General features: G+C 41.9%; 1 protein-coding gene across 2 annotated transcripts in view; it reads left to right on the top strand.

Moving 5' to 3' along the window:
- Positions 1 to 7,975: 7,975 nt before the first annotated feature.
- SLC15A1 (solute carrier family 15 member 1) overlaps positions 7,976 to 18,993 on the top strand; it is a 38,050-nt gene continuing 27,032 nt past the window's right edge. The window contains exons 1-4 of one of the 2 annotated variants that reach the window (XM_088667543.1): positions 7,976 to 8,120; positions 14,638 to 14,666; positions 16,802 to 16,886; positions 16,991 to 17,132. In XM_088667543.1, coding sequence (XP_088523669.1) covers positions 7,991 to 8,120; positions 14,638 to 14,666; positions 16,802 to 16,886; positions 16,991 to 17,132 — 386 coding nt within the window. In that variant the 5' untranslated portion in view covers positions 7,976 to 7,990. The other variant, XM_035114363.3, reaches the window with a different exon arrangement.

Below are 18,993 nucleotides of genomic sequence, written 5' to 3'. Positions count from 1 at the left end.
GTGTCAGTGATGTTTGTCTAGGAGGAGATACAGTGTGAGACAATATCTTGTGCATAAGTTCTCTTCATATTCAGAATGTGGCAAGCACCTAAATGCTGTCCCAAATTCAATGTGAGAAAAGCCTTGTGAGCACAGATTAAAAACCCAGCACTGGAAACCACAGTGGTACCTCAGTTTTTGAACAGCTTAGTTCCCAAACAACTTGGAACGCAAACGCTGCACACCCAGAAGTAGATGTTCCGGTTTTCAAACTTTGGTTTGGAAGCTGAACGTGCTCCCGAGCTTCTGTTTCTAATGTGCAGCAAATTTAAGTCATTTTACCCTTAAGCAGCAAATTTAAGTTGTCAGAATCTACCAGTCACAGTTGCACACAGGAACCACCAGAAGACTAGAAAGAAATCAAAGACAGAAATGGCACCACCAGGTGAGTCAGTAGCACTTACCTATGTTTGGTATATTTTTGTATGCCTTCCTCCTCCTCCTTCTCGACTTGAGGTCAAGCCTTTTGCCTCTAACTAGGATGGTATAATTTAGATTACAACATAACTGTGGGCAGCTTCTGTTTAGAGGTGTTTAAAGTTTCACAGTGAATTGCAATATGTCAAAACAAACACAACAGGGAGGGAGCCTGTTGCACTTGGAGCAGGGAAACAGCGCCCTAATCCCTGTTCAGCTATAAATCTCTGTGATGTTGTTGTAGGCATCTCACTGACATTCTTATCCTAATTCACACTGTTTTAAAATAAAATGAGAAAATAGCACTGTGGGCCATCCTGAGCTCCTTGGAGCATGGGCAGGGACATAAATATACACATACATAAATGTAGCTGTGTTGTTAATAAATGTTTCCTGTTTTCACTTGATGTTGCATTTAACTGAAATGATGTTTTAGTGTGTTTCAATGTTCCCCACTCTGACATTGTGCGAATGATGAAGAGCAGGTTACAAAATAAATAAGTAAATAAATAAAAAGTAAGTAAGTAAGTACTGTAATCCCCTTTCTCCCTGGACTCCAGAGGGCATCCCTAAACCTTTAGGGATCAGGAAGAGGAGGAAGGGATTTGCCTTCTTTAGTTGCTCCTCTAAGGAGAGGGAGCCTTCCTTCCAGCATCCCCAGTTATCCCTACCACAGCAAAGGCAGTGAAGCAGAATTCCAGCTAAGCTCAGCATCTGCCATCACCAGTATCATTAGTGTTGATCAGGATGAGGGTGGGGCATTTTTTTCCTGGTCCTGCCCCTTGTCCCAGTGCTGGTTTCAGGCTGGCACAGATGAGAGGCTTGGAGCTTCTTAATATCCAGTGGACCAAAGCTCAGCTCTGTTTCACACCATCCCATTACTCACCATTTTAGAGCCCTATACTTGCTACCATTTGTGGATGCACCACCAACAGTAGTGTTCCAGGTGCCATGCTTTCTAGCAATTGGTAGAAGCCAGTAGATGAGCATGTATGCAGTATATTATTTCCTAAACTTACTAAGCAACAATAATCAGGGAGTTAAGACTGAATTCTTTCTATGCACTAGCTTGGAAATTATGTGAAAAATAAAATAAAAATAATTTTGTTGTAAACCCCTATAAGAACAACTAAAAAAAAAAGTTGCCTTTTACTACTTTGAAATATTGGTGTAAATACAAAACAAAACTTGAGAGCATCCAACTACTATGGGGCACAATTTATCTACCAGTAATAATTTGTGGAAAATCAAGGCTATTAGTTCATAGCTTTAAAAAAAAGTTTTCAATCTGACCTGGAAATAAAAGTTTATTGAAGATAAGATTTGAGACATGTACTTTGGAATCATGATGCTTCTTATCTCTCTCTCAGTTTCTATTTAATTCTTCCATTAGAAACAGGATAACACACACGATGATGAAGATTAGACCAATACATAATTGTGGGTCCATCCAATCTGTTGTTTTACGGCAGGAGTTTGCAGCAATGTCACTGATGCATTAAGACTGCATTTGACGTGGATGTATACTGCATCCCATTTTATCAGTTGTTCTGATAAACCCATAGAAATGGACTAAGATGAGGTGGATAAGAAGCAGGTGGTTTGTGATGAGTCAGAAGTTTGGAGAATTACTGCTAGTTAGTAGGAAATGTTCTTAATAAACCTTCAATTTTTTAAAAGAGCAATCTGTAGTCTATTTCTGTGTGTCCATACATGCCATTACATTATTTACTGTATGACAGCATCACAGTATTTACTGTATGGGTGCATAGTGATGACACAGGTCCCACAGTCACATCAGAGATTGTTGAAATACAGTGATCTACTTTTACAGTATAGTGGGCTCTTAACTGTGGATGCAAATTTTTTACTACTTGCACCTTTAATCAGTGTTTGCGTGCTCATGAGACAGAGTGAATCAGCTGTCCTGTAGCAGGATCCTATGGGGCACTTCCCCCCATGGCTGCCCTGCCTGTCCCTCCCACAGAAGTCGTGTGACCGCGGTGAGGCTTCAGCAGGGCGGACAGCAACACCTTCCCATTTCACCTCAAGCAGCAAAATGGGATGGGCCTTTAATGCTGTGCCTCTTTTCAATACTGTATTGGGATCTACATTTATGCATGGAAGGTGGAAAGAAGTCATAAGAACCATTCATTAGGCAACCAATCACAACCTGTTTGACAGTCATATAGCACTGGTTTCTTGACCTTGAAAACATCAGTTTCAACACCATATTCAAATGTGCCATGAACTTCCTCAAACCCTAATATGTTCTAAATAACATCGGGTGGGGAATTCTTATATACTAAAGACTATACGGGAATCTGTCAAAAGCACTTCCCATACTAAACAGTTGCATTTTTTTGTTTGGCTTCTCAGCTGTGAGTTGGAAGTTGAGAGAGAGTCCTGCGCTTCTCTGCATTCTTTTATTTTTCATATTTTATTTTGAACTTCCAATAATTTAACAATCCAAATTACTTACTTATTCATCCCTTCTTGACTCTCCCCACCCCAGCTTCTCTGCATTCCTAGGGAAATAAAAATGTACTAAATATATAGTGTAACGTCTGCCTGTGTTGTTGTTTTTTTCATTCCCTTCTCTTAGTTTACTACCTTACATCACTTGCTGTTTGAAGTGAACATAGGAAGTTGTCTTATGCCAGCTGAGACTATTGGTCCATTCATGACAGGCAGCTGTCTCCATGGTTTCTAGCAGAAGTCATTTTCCAGCCCTACCTGGAGATATCAGGGTTTTATGTGAGACCTTTCCATGCAAAGTTCCGTTCAGTTCCGTTCGTGTTTAGTGAGCAGCCATTACACACATAAAAATAACAGCAATTATGTTAATAGTAGAGGTTTACATTTCCACTCTACCACTGAACTAGCCACTAGCCCTTTTTGCTTTATATCATAAATAGTAAGCCTTGTATGGAATTTGTAAGCTATAATATATGTAAGAGTGATGCAATTGTTTTGATTCATGCCATTCCCTCCAGATATGTATACATTTCATTCACAGCTCCACAAGACTAATTTCTCTATCATAGTTTGATTCATAAGGGCCTTTTCATCATTGCTGAAATTTTCAGGTCATTTGGCTGCAAAACTACTGAAATTCCCTGTACTTGTTTTTTGCTAGAAAGCATTTCCACATAATCAAACTGCTTCCTCTTAGACTTCTGAATTACTCATCCTTTATCACTGGTTTCAACATAATTTAATTTATTGAGTGGTGTGTGCAATACTTTCAGGAAAGAGAATAATAATCAGCATAGTCTGTTCCATGAAATCCAAGATTTCTGTCTTCTGACAGTTCAAAATTTGATTCAATCAGTGGGACTCCTTAATCTCCAGTAGTCTTTTCAGCATCTGTGTAACTGTCATTTACTGTTTATACAAAAATAGTTCTCAAATTTCCTAATCCCAAAACTATTAAAATACATTTTAACAGAGGAGAATCAGTGGAACACAGCTTTACTTTGAAGCCGTGTTAATGAGCACTTAAGCACTTCAAATACCATAAGTACTGTTTGAATGATGGTGAGCTATAATAAACTTTGGTCTGATCCAGCTATTATTGCAACACTTCTCCTGTTTCCTGTGCATGTATATTTTGGCAGTAATTCCAAACAATGCTTAATACCTGGTTTCAAAACAGGACCAATCACCACTTCTCTCTGTAGTGAACTGTCTTTGGCAAATATATGTGTTTGTTTACTGTATTTGTTTGTTTAGTGAGTTTGCCTTAGGACAGCATCAAAAAGAAATGGAAAATTTAACCAGAAACCTACACAGTCTTTCATGTAGCCACATAGTGTACCTTTTATTATTCATAGATAACAAGAATAACAAAGCGGATATGAAATCTCATGTTGTCCAAAAAAGGGCACATTGCTTCTTCCTGGATACAGTAGTTTGCTCTGTCAAGGTTCTAGCTTAACACTTTTTTTGCTGTTCAGGAATCTTGAAATTTTAGGCAGCTTCACATAGTTAGGAGGGAGCTAGGATAGGGAATGGCAAACAAACTTTAAAAAAGTGTTTAAGTTGCATTGATACGTAAAGTTTAGGACTATGGTTAAGACAAAGTGCCACTAATGAATCCAGGAGGCAGGAGGAGTTGGGGGGATGTCGCCAGTAATATATATAGCAATCTATATAGTAATACATATATATAATATAATATATATAATAGTAATCTATATAGTAATACATATAGCAATCTATACCCATATTCTTCTGTTACAGCAATGTTTTCCAGATTTAGAATTACACAAGCAATACATTTGAGAACAAGAAGTTGACCCAAGGTTTGTATAGCTTTGTGTGGTGCGAGTATATACATATGACACTTCCCCTCCCCCCAAGCCTGAAAACAATGCTCCCTTCAGGGGAATATGCCAGCATAGCACCTGAAACTTCAGTTGGGTTTCTTGCTATTTGGATTTTGTACAAGGTTTGTTTTACATTAAATTTAATGCATAAATAAATGGTTAAAGGTGTACTAAGAATAAGGGTTGGGACCCAGGTGGCGCTGTGGTTAAACCACTGAGCCTAGGGCTTGCTGATCAGAAGATCAGCGGTTCGAATCCCTGTGACGGGGTGAGCTCCCGTTGCTTGGTCCCAGCTCCTGCCAACCTAGCAGTTCGAAAGCACATCAAAATGCAAGTAGATAAATAGGAACCGCTACAGCGGGAAGGTAAACGGCGTTTCCGTGTGCTGCTCTGGTTTGCCAGAAGTGGCTTTGTCATGCTGGCCACATGACCTGGAAGCTATACGCCGGCTCCATCGGCCAATAATGCGAGATGAGCGCGCAACCCCAGAGTCGGTCACGACTGGACCTAATGGTCAGGGGTCCCTTTACCTTTACCTTTAAGAATAAGGGTTAGAAAATAAAGGTATATTGTTAAAGATGAGTTGTTAAACCTCATCAGAGAAAGCCATGTATGACTGAAGTTCTAATCACACTTACCTGGGAGTATGACCTATTTATTCAGAAGGACATACTTCTGAGTTGACATAGTTAGAATTGCACTGTAATTGAGCAAAGTTAAAAAGTTTAATGTGTCATATCGGTGCCCTTTGTGGATGCTACCTTCATGTTTTCAAACACGCGAGACTCTTAATCTCAAGGTCATGGGCTCGAGACCTTGGACAAAAGATTCCTGCATTGCAGGGGTTGCTCTCGTGGTCCTTGACAACTCTACATTTCTAGGATTCTATGAATCACACCATGTTTCCTGTTTCCTGTAACTTCCACAACCAAGTCAGAAGCTTTCTTTAAAAAAGAAAAAAAAAGAAAAAAATTAAGCAGTGCTAGTTAAGATTGTGTACTGGTTGCAACAACTTACCAAGACTATTTCAATGTGAGCAAAACATTTTTTTTAAGAAACGAAACGAAACACTTTCTAGATAACCTGCAGCTTAATCCAGAGACAAACTGCTTCAGAATGCAGACACAAGATGGGCTGCCACCACTTGCCTCCAATCAGCAGAAGTTTACTTTGTAGTATATTAAAAGAAATACAGTTTGCAACATTGAAGTGGACTCTATTCCATGAAACTTATGCCATTTTTTTTAATCAAGGTGCCACAGGGCTCTTTATTGTTTTTCTTGCAACAGGCTACCATGGCTACCCCCTCTGGAAACCTTTACAATATTACTTTTACTACTTATTACAGTTCAGCCATTTGTTTCTTTAATCTGAGACCAGATGTGGCCATTTCTAATGTGAATTAACAGTACTAGGCGCATTCAACAGTACTAGGTGCATTCAAACCTAGTACTAGGCGCATTCAAACCATTTCTAATGTGAATTAACAGTACTAGGCGCATTCAACAGTACTAGCCGCATTCAACAGTACTAGGCACATTCAAACCTATCCATTCTGAAGGAAATCAGCCCTGAGTGCTCACTGGAAGGACAGATCCTGAAGCTGAGGCTCCAATACTTTGGCCACCTCATGAGAAGAGAAGACTCCCTGGAAAAGACCCTGATGTTGGGAAAGATTGAGGGCACAAGGAGAAGGGGACGACAGAGGACGAGATGGTTGGACAGTGTTCTCAAAGCTACGAACATGAGTTTGACCAAACTGCGGGAGGCAGTGGAAGACAGGAGTGCCTGGCGTGCTATAGCCCATGGGGTCACGAAGAGTCAGACACGACTAAACGACTAAACAACAACAACAACAACAAAGGCGCATTTATCTCAAAAGTTAAGTCTCCGTGCAGCTTAAGTTCCCCAGTATTTAGAAGTTTAACCATAATCTTCAATCCTTTGCACATTTGCGTGGGAGTAAGCCCCATGGAACATAGTGAGGCTTACTTTTGAATAAATTTGGGTATAATTCTGTTGTAGTTTTCCTGTTCGGCAACATTCCTTTTAATGTATTCTACAGACATTGGAATTGCAATTCTATAACAAATTTCCCATAACAAGAGAGTTTAACATCTTAGCCAGACAATGTTTCTTTCAGCCATAACAATAAAATGTTTGGATCCATCTTCAACATATATCCGGTTGTATTAGGATGAATGCCTGAAAATGTAATCCAGAAATGTATTAATAATCAAGGTAAGTTACTATTGACATACGTGTGTGTGTGTGTGTGTGTGTGTGTGTGTATGAGGGCTTACCCTACTCTTGTGGTAGTAATTTGTTGTTATTGAAAACAGGTTTTTTATTGTTGAGATCCACCCTTATGGTAAATATTATTATTATTATTATTATTAGAGTTAAAGCAGAAAATTCAACTAGTGCCATACACAAATACAAATAATGCAAAGAAATGCTGTTGTATCAAACTATATCAATCTGTTCCTATAAATATATAATTCAAGTGCTTAAATAGATTATATAAATGTACACCCATTGTTCCTAGGTATCCGCATTTCTTATCAGTTACCTTTTCTTCTGTGTTTGCCCAATGCATTTTCTAGCTCATGTTACTTTCAGGCAGGATGAAAGGTGGTGCTGCTAAAAAAAAACAGCTGGGAGGGGGGAGGGCTTTCTATTATCCCCCCCCCCAATATTCGTACATACCTTTTAATCCTTCGGTTTAGTTTCCCACCCCCTTTCTTAAGTCCCTTCCTCTCTCCTGCCACAAGCACATTTCCCCAGTGTCTCCACCTCCTCCTAAAATATTCCTTTTCTCCATCTTCTAGTCTTTTTTGTTTTTTTAAAACTGTTTCACCTTATACACCTCCTAGAACCCTTCAGCTCCTACAGCTAAGCACTTCTCTCCCCACCCCCGCCCTCTCCCACCGGAGTCTCTGCATGGCAGGATCCATCTCTGCATGAAATTCAACAGGTCGTGTCCTGGCAGTGCAGTGAGAGAGAAGGAGCGATGGCACCTGTTGGGTTTCTACCAGGATGCCAGTAAAGGCCAAGGAAAAAGGTGGTGGCGTGGGGACCTCCTCTCTACTCCTGCGAGAGGGACCAAATCTCTCTTCCTCTTTGATAGCCTCCCTCCCTCTTTCTGTAACTTAGTGGGTCGGCGAGGTCAGCAATGGCCTTTGCCAATTGTCTCTGTGGTGATGGTGAAAAGCGGTTCCTCCCTTTCTCTCTCTCTGGGCACGCGTGTGTTTTCCTTCTCGGGAGCGAGGGCGGCCCATGATCCAGCTTCCTCTCCGCCTACCACCTCTGCAGCTTCCTTGACCCAGCCAGGTAAGTGGGGGTAGGACTTGGCGCCAGGCCAGGGGCAGAGGCTTTAAAGAACAAAACCCCGTCCGTGTCCTCCTTCCCTCCGCAGCGTGCGCTCGCTCGCCTCAGCAGGACCATCAGTACCATCCGCGGGCGCCCCGATGGGTACGTATGTGGGAAGGGCTGGCGCCAGGCGCTGCAGCAGCCGAGGCACCTGTGTGGGTTGCGCGCGTCGGCGCACGCGGGAAACGCACGCAGCCCTGAGCTGATGACCCCGGTGTTCGTGCGCGTGTATGCGTCTGCGCGCGTCTATATACCCACTTTCCTGGGAGTCGTAATAGGGTAGCCGCTCGTAATAGGATGACAGGGCTGCAGTCGTCGAGGGCTGAGACCTGCAGCGCACGATGTCGCTCAAGCAGCATCCTCGTCCGGTGCCTGCTCAGCCTCTGCTCAAACACCAACTCCAGGCAGAAGAGACGGGCGCTCTCCTTGCCAGGCGAGAGGTAGCCGGGCAGGAAAGAGCCGTGCGCTCCTGCAAGCTGCACCCGCTGAAAGAGCCTTTCCCACACAACCGTCCGAACTGCCGTCTATCTATGCGGGTGCCCATGTTACCAAGCGTTCCCGCGCGCCCTGAATGAATAAGTTGCCTTTATGGGGGGGGGGCGAGCCATGGGGGGCGTGAGCAGCCCTAGGCACTGAGAGGAAGACTTCAACTACGAGCGCCGTGTTCTGACTCAGGCCCATTTCAGCTAACAGGTCTCTTCTCCCATCCCCAAGAATGTATATATAACCTGACTTTCCACGCTCCCACCCACCCCAAACAAGAATCCTGGGAACTGTAGTTTGCCAAGCTTTCTGGGAACTGCAGCTCTTGCGAGGGGCCAAACTACGGTTCCCAAGATACTTTGGGGGGTGAAGGCGGGAAACGTTTTTGAAATGGTGCGTGGGCGCGTTCGCTGAAACCGTGAGAAGGACTCTCGAATGCCAGCCTGGGAGCAGCGCGGAAGTGGCCCTGGGACATTGGGGGCGGGGAGAAAGAGAGACACCCCACAAAAATGTTCATTTCTGAGCGAGCCACCGCTCAGGTTGTCTGCGGGCAAGTGCAGGCTTCCAATTCCAAGGGCAACGAGAGGAGTTTGCTGGCCTCGGTTGACGCTCGGTTCTCTTCCAATGAGGAGCTACTCTGCTTTCTAGGCGCCTGAACGGTGCTTTGGAGCCCCCACAAGAACAGCTCAGTCGGTAAAACATCAGACTCTTAACCTTAGGGTCGTGGTTTTGAGCCCCACGTTGGGCAAAAGATTCCTGCATTGCAGGGGCTTGGACTAGATTACCATCGGGGTCCCTACAATTCCATGAATCTACAATTCCCACAATGTTCGGCCACCAAGCATGCTGGCTTGATGGCTGAAGGGAGTTGGAGTCCAGCACCGTGCAGTCTAAAGCCAGGCGTGCTTCTTAGAGGCCTGGAGGCGTGACGGGAGAGGTGGCTTGCACTTCTGAAATCTAGGACAGTACATTAGCTCCCAAACTGCTTGAATATTGCCGAGTTTTTTTGGAGGGCCACTTAATTGCTTATCCGCCTGTTGTAGCAATAGCAATGTGCCATGCCGGACACTTTACTGCTACTTTCAATGTGAATATTTAGCCTAATGAGGACATGTTGCTGAATAAAGCCTGTGGACCACAGTTTGGGAACCTCTGATCTAGTAACTTCCTTTCACATAAGTGGTACCTTTAAAAGATTAACAGGTTTATAGCTTTCCCAGATTAGAGTCTCATTCAATGGACTCTGGTCCACAAAGCTCAAAGGCAGAACCACTGCTTCTTATGCAAAGGCCCTGATATAAGGCAGCTTCCTATTCCTAAACTCATGTCATCATAATCTATTGTCAGTCTTCAAGGTGTCACAACATTCCTCTTCCTTGTACAGTATTTACATAGCTCTCTGGCAGCTACCGGTACTTCCAAATACAGGTTTGCAGTTTTCACCAGAGCTTGGGCGCATCAAGTTTAAACTCACTCTTGCACTTAGAGGCAATAGCCTATAATGAAATGCAGAAAAGGGGTGTGTCACATCAACATATTTAGGTCATTGGCATTCATATATTCAGAAGTTCATATGGATACTAAAGAGAGAGCTATTTCTTGTTCCTTTATACTTTCAGTTAAGTGAGTTGTTTTTCTAAAAAGATCAACACAAATACTGATTTGACATGAAAACAGAAGGGTTAAGTAAATAGCCAACTGAAGAAATTGGGGCTGATTAACTTGTTCTCTGGCTAATGTGCTGGTCTTAAGATAATTAGCTATTAGTACATGCAACTGCTACCACCTTTTCCTGGGAGGGCTCCTATGCACTTCACAGCTGCAAAACAGACTCAGATTAAATGAGTGACACTTGTTTCAGTCACTGTGTTCCACAGGGAAGGGGTGGAGAATCAGTTTCATTCCTCATCTTTGTAACAAATAGCTTTGTCAACTCTCCTGTTGCTGCTCCTTTAAGAGCAGCTAGCCCTCCTGTAATAAATAGGTGGTAATGTTTAGCCATGGAGCAAAAAGGTAAACCTGATGGTTTCTGCATAACAAGACTCTGAGAAAGAGGCCAAAGCAACCTAGGTTGTCTTTCTTTCCCTTCCCCCACCCCACCCACAAGTTGACAACCCTGGGGGGGGGTGAGTTTAGCTTCAATTGACTCCAAAAAGACATCTCATTTGTGTCCCGTGAAGCCTATTCTGACAATGTATGTGGTTTTAGAAGTGCAACCAAATGTCTCAAGGTGTGCTCTTGTGATACATACTTTTTATTAACTCTTATCATTAGTGTTTAAAATACTTTTTAATAATATTTTTAAACAGATGCAGTGTGTATTTTAAAAACCAGAATGTGTACCTTCATGGTGTGTGTGTGTGTGTGTGTCTCCACATGTGCACAGAGAGAGAAGTATTTGGACCATATTACTATTGACCCAGGTGGCGCTGTGGTTAAACCACTGAGCCTAGGGCTTGCTGATCAGAAGGTCGGCGGTTCGAATCCCTGTGACGGTGTGAGCTCCCGTTGCTTGGTCCCAGCTCCTGCCAACCTAGCAGTTCGAAAGCGCGTCAAAATGCAAGTAGATAAATAGGAACCGCTACAGCGGGAAGGTAAACGGCATTTCCATGTGCTGCTCTGGTTTGCCAGAAGCGGCTTTGTCATGCTGGCCACATGACCTGGAAGCTATACGCCGGCTCCCTCGGCCAATAATGTGAGATGAGCGCGCAACCCCAGAGTCGGTCACGACTGGACCTAATGGTCAGGGGTCCCTTTACCTTTACCTTTACCTTACTATTGAGTTAAGGCTACAATCTAAATAATACTTTTAAAGCAGGAATCTCCACTGAGCTTAGATGGACTTACTACATGTAAGTCCATGTCAAGGAAAGACCTTTATTAGGCCAACCCAAACACCATGATATAGTGTCCAAGCTTTTGAGTTCTCCAGAACTCTTAATCAGACTAGATAGTAAACAAAGCACAGTGGGGATTGAAACTTTGGCAATAACATCATGAATCTGCATCTAATCAGAGTCTTAAAAGAGAATGTGGGAGAAGGTAGTAAACATTTAAATCAGGCTCTTTTCGGTACCAGACACCAAGGCTTACTGAGAAGAGGCATGACAAACCTGATCTGCATCTCCTGAGGGTCAAGGATGCCTGCTTTTACCCATGCCTGTCTCCATCCTTAGGTGAAATTGCAGCTTCCTTGCTAATTGTAACAGGAATAAAGAGAAACTAGGCAGTCTTAGTATTAACAAAGTTAGAAATTAGTTTTTCTGATCTTGGTAACAGCAAACACTATGCCATTGCTATTCCCTTTGTAGCTAATTCTATCCATTTGCACAGGAATACTTAAATCCATCCTGAATTTCCCGTATCAGTGCAGTAGTGTTGCACTCATTCATATTGTGCATGTTCAAATATTGACACTTCCATTTGCAAGCGCAGAAAAGGCCATTCACTCCAGAGGCAAACTGTTCATCTGTGGTAAAGATGGAAACTGGCAATCAGTGATGTATCTTTCCTTTGTACACAGGAACAAACTTTTGTTTTGTTGTTTTAAGTAGAAGAGGTGATTGTGTGCTTGAAACATTTATTGTACATTTAGGTCCCATTATCTGAAAATCAGAGTTTGCCTTTTAGGATGCACATGAGTTATTAAGCACCATCAGTTTTGCATTATCACTCAAGTGTGTTCCAGCTGTTTGTTTTTATCAGTTTTTGCAACTTCATGCAAAAGCTGGTTCTTGCATCTATGAAGGGATGTACAGAACTACCTTATCATGGACCAAATTAGATGGAAACAGAATAGCACATTTTTTCCAATGGGCACCTTGCGTCTGAGTAGGTCCTTAGTCCCGCAAAGTATTTTTTTTTTTTTGCTTCTGTGTTATGTTTGAAGATTAGCTAACAGTACAGCTGGTTGTTTATGAACTCTGGACCACATGTTAATAGCTGCAATAGCTTTCTCTTACAACCAAGAATATAGCTGTGATAGAAATATGCTTATTTCACAAATCAGGATGCTAAAGTACAAATCCTTCTTGTTCTAGAGTCTTATCTTCAAGATAATGAAGCTGGGTACATAGTAGCACAATAAGTGCTGACATTAGTCATGCAAACTTTTAAAAGCCCGAGGGGACATATACTTTAATTTCTTTATTCCCATGATATTTACAATGGGCAAATTTAGCCAGAAGTTGAGAAACTTTAGAAGTGGGTAGCTAACCCATGGCTTTTCAGATGTTGGACTTTAACTCCCATCATCCCCAATGAGTATTGGAGCCTAATGCCATCTGGAGTGCCACAGGTTTGCTACCCTGCTTTAGAGGTCTCACTTTCAGGAAGCAAAGAAGTCATTCTGTCACAGGTACATATTACCTGTACTTAAGACATTGGAATTCTAAGGGCAAATTCATCACCGTTAACTAATGAAAACCCATTGTTTGATTCCAGCGGTACTTAAGTATAACTGCTATCATTAGTTGGATTAGGGCCAATGTATGGCAAGGGATAGCAATGATAAGAAACTGCACAGTGTCCAGTACAAGGCTATATAATTAATTGTACATATCTCTGAAGCACCAAGTGTGTAAGGATAAAAAGGGGAGACCATTCCTTGGAGCAGACCACTCCTGGACTATTGCACTCCAAATATCACACATTAAATGTGAAAAGTGCATCATAATCTGTGTGCTGCGTGTCCATACAACCATCTTCCTTTAATTTAATTTTAAATTTTATTAAATTTTATTATGCCAAAACACCTTTATTTTCCATCCCCTGGTGGACTTAGCAGATGAGACCAATAGTGGGTCCAACAGTCAAGAAGGTGGTTTCTGCAAATGCTGTAGAGCAGGCATCCCCAAACTGCGGCCCTCCAGATGTTTTGGCCTACAACTCCCACGATCCCTAGCTAACAGGACCAGTGGTCGGGGATGATGGGAATTGTAGTCCAAAACATCTGGAGGGCCGAAGTTTGGGGGTGCCTGCTGTAGAGGGAAGTGAGGGGCAGGTGGGGCTCATCAACCTGGGAAGGTAGCCCAAGATCAGAAACAACAGCATCAACAACGCTGATCAGCTATCACTTATTTAAAATTGAAATCCCTAATATAAACAAACAATTTAAAGGTTTAATGAAAATAGGGAAGGGTGGGATCACTGCAGTTGGAATTAAAGCAGAGAGCATTGAACTTTGCACATATGATGACTACTTATATTGCATTAGCAGGTCAGGAAGACCAATCAGATCTGTTCTCCAGTTTCTGTAACTTCTGTTTAAAAATGGGATTTTCTTTTAATGGCAACTGCAGTAGATTCTACTGGGCACCATTTCAGATATTGGAGTGGAGGTGCAGGGGAGTGAGTCTCAAGCAAATTGGCAAATTCACAAGGCTGATATTTGGTTACATACAAAATTAAACGGTGGGAATTCAGTCTTGGTTAAGAATTTTGTATGTACATGTATGTGCTTATACCTCTTAATAGATATTGGAATATGAGCTTGGCATAAATACTTGCACATTTCTTAAGGCAAAGAGATTTTGAGCTCTTGATCATGTGGAAGCCACAGTGAGTTGGCTGAAGGGAGCGATAGAGAGGATTACTTAGAGTTGATTATTGGTGGATCACATTCAAAAGTGTGCTATTTCTGCTGTGTAGGAATACTACACATGAATATGTGATGTGCTCCACATATTTTACAAGATTAATGTGCGAATTATGAGCAAGTCTACTTATAATAGACCTCTGCATCTTTTAATATTTTGCACCTTTTTATCCTATGATATGGAACCTGTGGATAGATGGCATGCCATATTTTACATATTTCATGCATTTCATAGGCCCTTAATTTCATTTTTGGTCCTTATGTCTCTATACAAAAATGTGGCTAAAATCCAATTTCCTCACCAGTAAATTAAAATAATGTATGTGCTCATTCTACTATTAAATTTATTCAGGCTACTTATTGCTTTTTCTCCACCATTCCCCTCACCCCTTATTGCAGAGAAAAATACAGGACCTCGAAGCCGTTCGGTAAGTGTTTGTGCTGCACAGTTTGGCAGCTTTAGTTTGGGTGGGTTGTGTATGTGCCTGTGTTGCAAGTACACTTGAATTCTGCCTAGAACATGTCTAGAAAGTCTTAAGTAACTTAGATATTTTTTTGAGCAACTGCTTCCATCACTATTTCCCATTACTATTTATATGATTTATAAAGCTTCTTGTTTGTGCCTCCAGTACTACAGGAGTGAGTGGCAAGCACAGATAAGATGCTGTTCTTGGTGATTGCTCCACATATCTGCAGTTCTCTTCAATTAAACATTTGCTGACATTTAAGCACAATGCTCTCCTAGAAGCAATAGAACACATCTTTAAAAACCTTAATGGAGTAAGGAAAGATTGAATGAGCTGGATATGTTTAACCTGGAAAAAAAGAGACTGAGAGGAGATATGATAGCCACCTTCCAACATCTCAAGGGCTGTCACATGGAAGATGGAGCAAGCTTGTTTTCTCCTGCTCTGGAGGGTAGGACTTGAACCAATGGCTTCAAGTTACAAGAAAGGAGATTCTGGCTAAACATCAGGAAGAAATTTCTGACAGTGAGAGCTGTTTGACAGTGGAACGGTCTCCCTTTGGGAAGTTGTGGACTCTCCTTCATTGGATGTCTCTCAGCAGAAGTTGGGTGGCCATCCGTCAGGGATGCTTTAGCTGAGATTCCTGTATTGCAGGGGGGTTGGACTAGATGACCCTTGGGGAACCCTCCCAACACTACAATTCTGTGAATCTGTGACTCAAGGAAAAACACAATTTAGTTTTGTTTTACATTTAACTGTTATGTATCTGGAAATGAATGGAAAAGGCTACTTAGAACCAAACAAACAGAGCAGCAACCACAAATCTAAATTGTATTTGTTAGACGAGCATGTCACGATATTTTCCTACGAAGTTCAGAGCAGCATGTGTAGATAGTTTGTTTCCAATCCAGCTACTCCCTAGGCCTCTAGGCCAGCCTTGCTCCAGGGGTGAAACTGCACCTCACACTTTCACATCATTTTCTGGGTCCTGCCCACATGTTTTTCATATTACTGTAATGGATGAGGAAGGACGCTGTGACAATTCCTGACAGCCAATACCTGTTCAGCTTATCAGTTAACGTTTAAGCAATGCAATCATTGTTTGATGTACCAGAATTTCTGGAAACATGATTGTATTGATGCAAGCTTGTAACTCCTCTGATGTTTCATGTCCGGCACAGGCTTAACCATGCAAAACCTAACACGTACATTGGCATGTGGCCTTAGAAAGTATCGTGAAAATTATGGGTGTGGCAAAACAGGGGATCCTCCAGTTGTTTACACAATATGGGATTTAAATATTTAATTAAAAAAACCCAGTCACAGTATTTTATAGGTAAAAAAATTGTCTTATAATTTTCCATTAATTAGTATTCTGTAGCTTATCCTTTTTTTCTTTTTTCTTTTTAAACAAAACAATTACCAGGGCTGTCAAGGGAGGAATTGCATTATTTTTCCAACAAGCAAAATACTTGCCCACAGATTCCAGAAAAAAGTACATTCTCTTACCACAATCTAGCTCAGAGTTGGACACGTTCAGGCCTATTGAAATAATTTAAGAAAGGCTTTAGTATACTTAACCAATGGGTTTGATTGTAGCCTCAGTCATTAGTTTATCCAGAATGCCTGACATCAGCCCTACATCTCTGGGCAGCAGCCAATGGGCTGATGCCTGCCGCTCTTCCTACCCCCTATGTTCCCCTTTAGAAAATTATCTGGATCTGGGGGCTGCCATCTTCATTTCCCACAATGGGCTACATTGTGGGAAATTAACATGGCTGCTCTTGGACTCAGCTGTCTGATGCTGACCCAAGGTCACCTGGAGGAGGCCCACTGAGGTGGGTCCCCTCAAACTTGGACTCTGCTCTCCAAATATTCATATGAGGAGCAATGCCTAAGAGGTGTGTGAGTGAAAGAATCCATATTTTCTGTTTGTTGCAGAAATAAGTGTGGTTGTGTTGTTGATTTTTCCTCTCCAGCCAAATCTGTTTCTGTTATGTTGTTGTGCTGTGGTATTATTTATTTCATTTGCCACCTCTCCCATGAAATGTCCTAATTATTGATGCTAATCTTCTTTTGATTTTCTATTCCACCAGCCTGGTTGCTTTGGCTACCCGCTCAGCATCTTCTTCATAGTCATCAATGAATTCTGCGAAAGATTCTCCTACTATGGAATGCGAGGTGATTTTTGCCTTTACTTCTGCTGGATGCTTGTGGCTATAGCGGCAGAGTGCTTCCTCCCCTCCCTCCTTTCCCTAATTACTCTCCTTGTTTTCTTTCCATAGCTGTGCTTGTGCTCTACTTCAAGTATTTTCTCAACTGGAGCGACAATCTTGCTACAGCCATTTACCACACATTTGTTGCCCTCTGCTACCTCACACCTATCCTTGGAGCACTTGTAGCTGATTCCTGGCTGGGAAAGTTCAAGTGAGTGCAATTTTAGAATACCAGAATAATTCTGCGGAAGATGCATCTAAATTGCGTGAAGAGAATCAAGCTGTTTCATTTGAAGGGGCATTACTTAAAAGAACTCTAGGCACAAAGTTTATATAAAATGTACACATATTAATTTATATGTATAGATGCCTGTAGGCAAATTAATGGGGTGAGTAGCTGGGGTCCCAACAGCTTCCAGTGTCAGCAGTTCAAATCCGTGCATTGGGGTGAGCTCCCGTTGCTCTGTCCAAGCTTCTGCCAGCCTAGCAGTTCGAAAGCATGCCAGTGCAAATAGGTACCACAGTGGTGGGAAGGTAAACAGCATTTCTGTGTGCTCTCGCTGTCCTGTTGTGCCAGAAGCGGTTGAGTCATGCCGGCCACATGACCTGGAAAGCTGTCTGTGGACAAACACCGACTCCCTTGGCCTGAAAAGCGACATGAGTGCTGCACCCCATAGTTGCTTTTGACTGGACTTAACTGTCCAGGGGTCCTTTACCTTTTTACATATACACACACGTCTTAAAGATGGGGAAAGGAGCTTTTGTGGAGCTAATAAAAGCTTTGGTCTAAAACTAAGATGAAGTAGAGCTTCACTTCTCCCTATTAACCTCCAGGCAGATGCTGTGCGCTAATGACAACAGCAAGGCAGGCAGAAATCCATCTCTTCTTGGGATGGAGACAATGATATTGAATTTCTGTTTGTTTTGCTTCTATAAAGATGTAGGCATTGGCCTAAGCCCATCATGCTAAGCTGTCATGTAAATGTCCAAATATGCAGGCTTCCATAGAGGAGAGGGCAGCTGCTTTTACTCTTTCCTGGATGTTTTGTTGCTGCACTGAGCGAAGCCATGGCTTGGCAGGCTGCATAAACAGTAATCAATTTGCAGCACAAAAATGTAGCTTCCCTCAAATTTGAAATCATTCATGTTTGCCCTCAACATGCTGCTTTTAATGTAGGTCGATTCTAGAACCTGCCATTCACAAGAGTTGGTGTGATTACTCGATATACAGTTTGAAAACCCTGCCCTTGATTAGGTTATCTGTGTCTTTTCCTCTGTGCCCCAAGTGAATGAAGCAGGACATGGGGATTGCATTCTTAGTATATGGCGACGCTGCATATATCGATTTTCAAAAGGACACACTGGGGCAGTGTAGATGCAATCTGCTATGAGCTTGTATTTTCAGAATGAAACCAGTTTCTCAAGAAGCACTTTTCATGGGCAAAATTTGCAATGGATTTAGATTGCATTTTTACTTCATAGAGGGGGAAAAAAACAAGTGCTAATCTTCATTGATTAAATAATGAATGTGTATATGTAGCCTTAGTGTGTTGTCTGAAACCAGACTAGCTATGAGTTCTTTTAACTAGGGTTTGTCTTATGGTTGATGGCTTGCGGTTTATCCAGGGCACCTAAACCACAAAGCTAGATTCAGACAACATGCCAAACCATGGTTTAGTTTGGTACAGTGGCAGAATGACCAAGAAGCAGTAAGGTGGCTGAAACTTTGAGTCCTGAAGGCTGCATGCCAATGCTAAGCCATAGTTTGGATTAGCATGACATGCAAACTAGGTCAATGCATTTTTTTTAAAGTAAGCTGTAACTTTGTTTTGTTTTCTTTCCTACATGGAAATGAAATTATGTAACCTTTGAAGTCTTATGAGACTAGTTACTTAGTAGTTAATAGTATTTGTAAAACCTTTTTATAAGCTCCACATTTCAGTTTGCAACTCAGGCATGTATCATTGTTGGTTTTGTGCATTTGGGATGTGGCATAATCCTTTGGTTTTACTTATAAAATGTATTAGATTATTTTTTTAAAAAAAAAGAATGCTATATATCTATATATATAT

Source organism: Zootoca vivipara, chromosome 4 (genome assembly GCF_965207765.1).
Source record: "Zootoca vivipara chromosome 4, rZooViv2.hap1.1, whole genome shotgun sequence".
In the NCBI taxonomy this organism is placed as follows: Eukaryota; Metazoa; Chordata; class Lepidosauria; order Squamata; family Lacertidae; genus Zootoca; species Zootoca vivipara.
The sequence above is the reverse complement of the archived record's forward strand: the minus strand, read 5'-3'. Positions and strand labels throughout refer to the sequence as shown.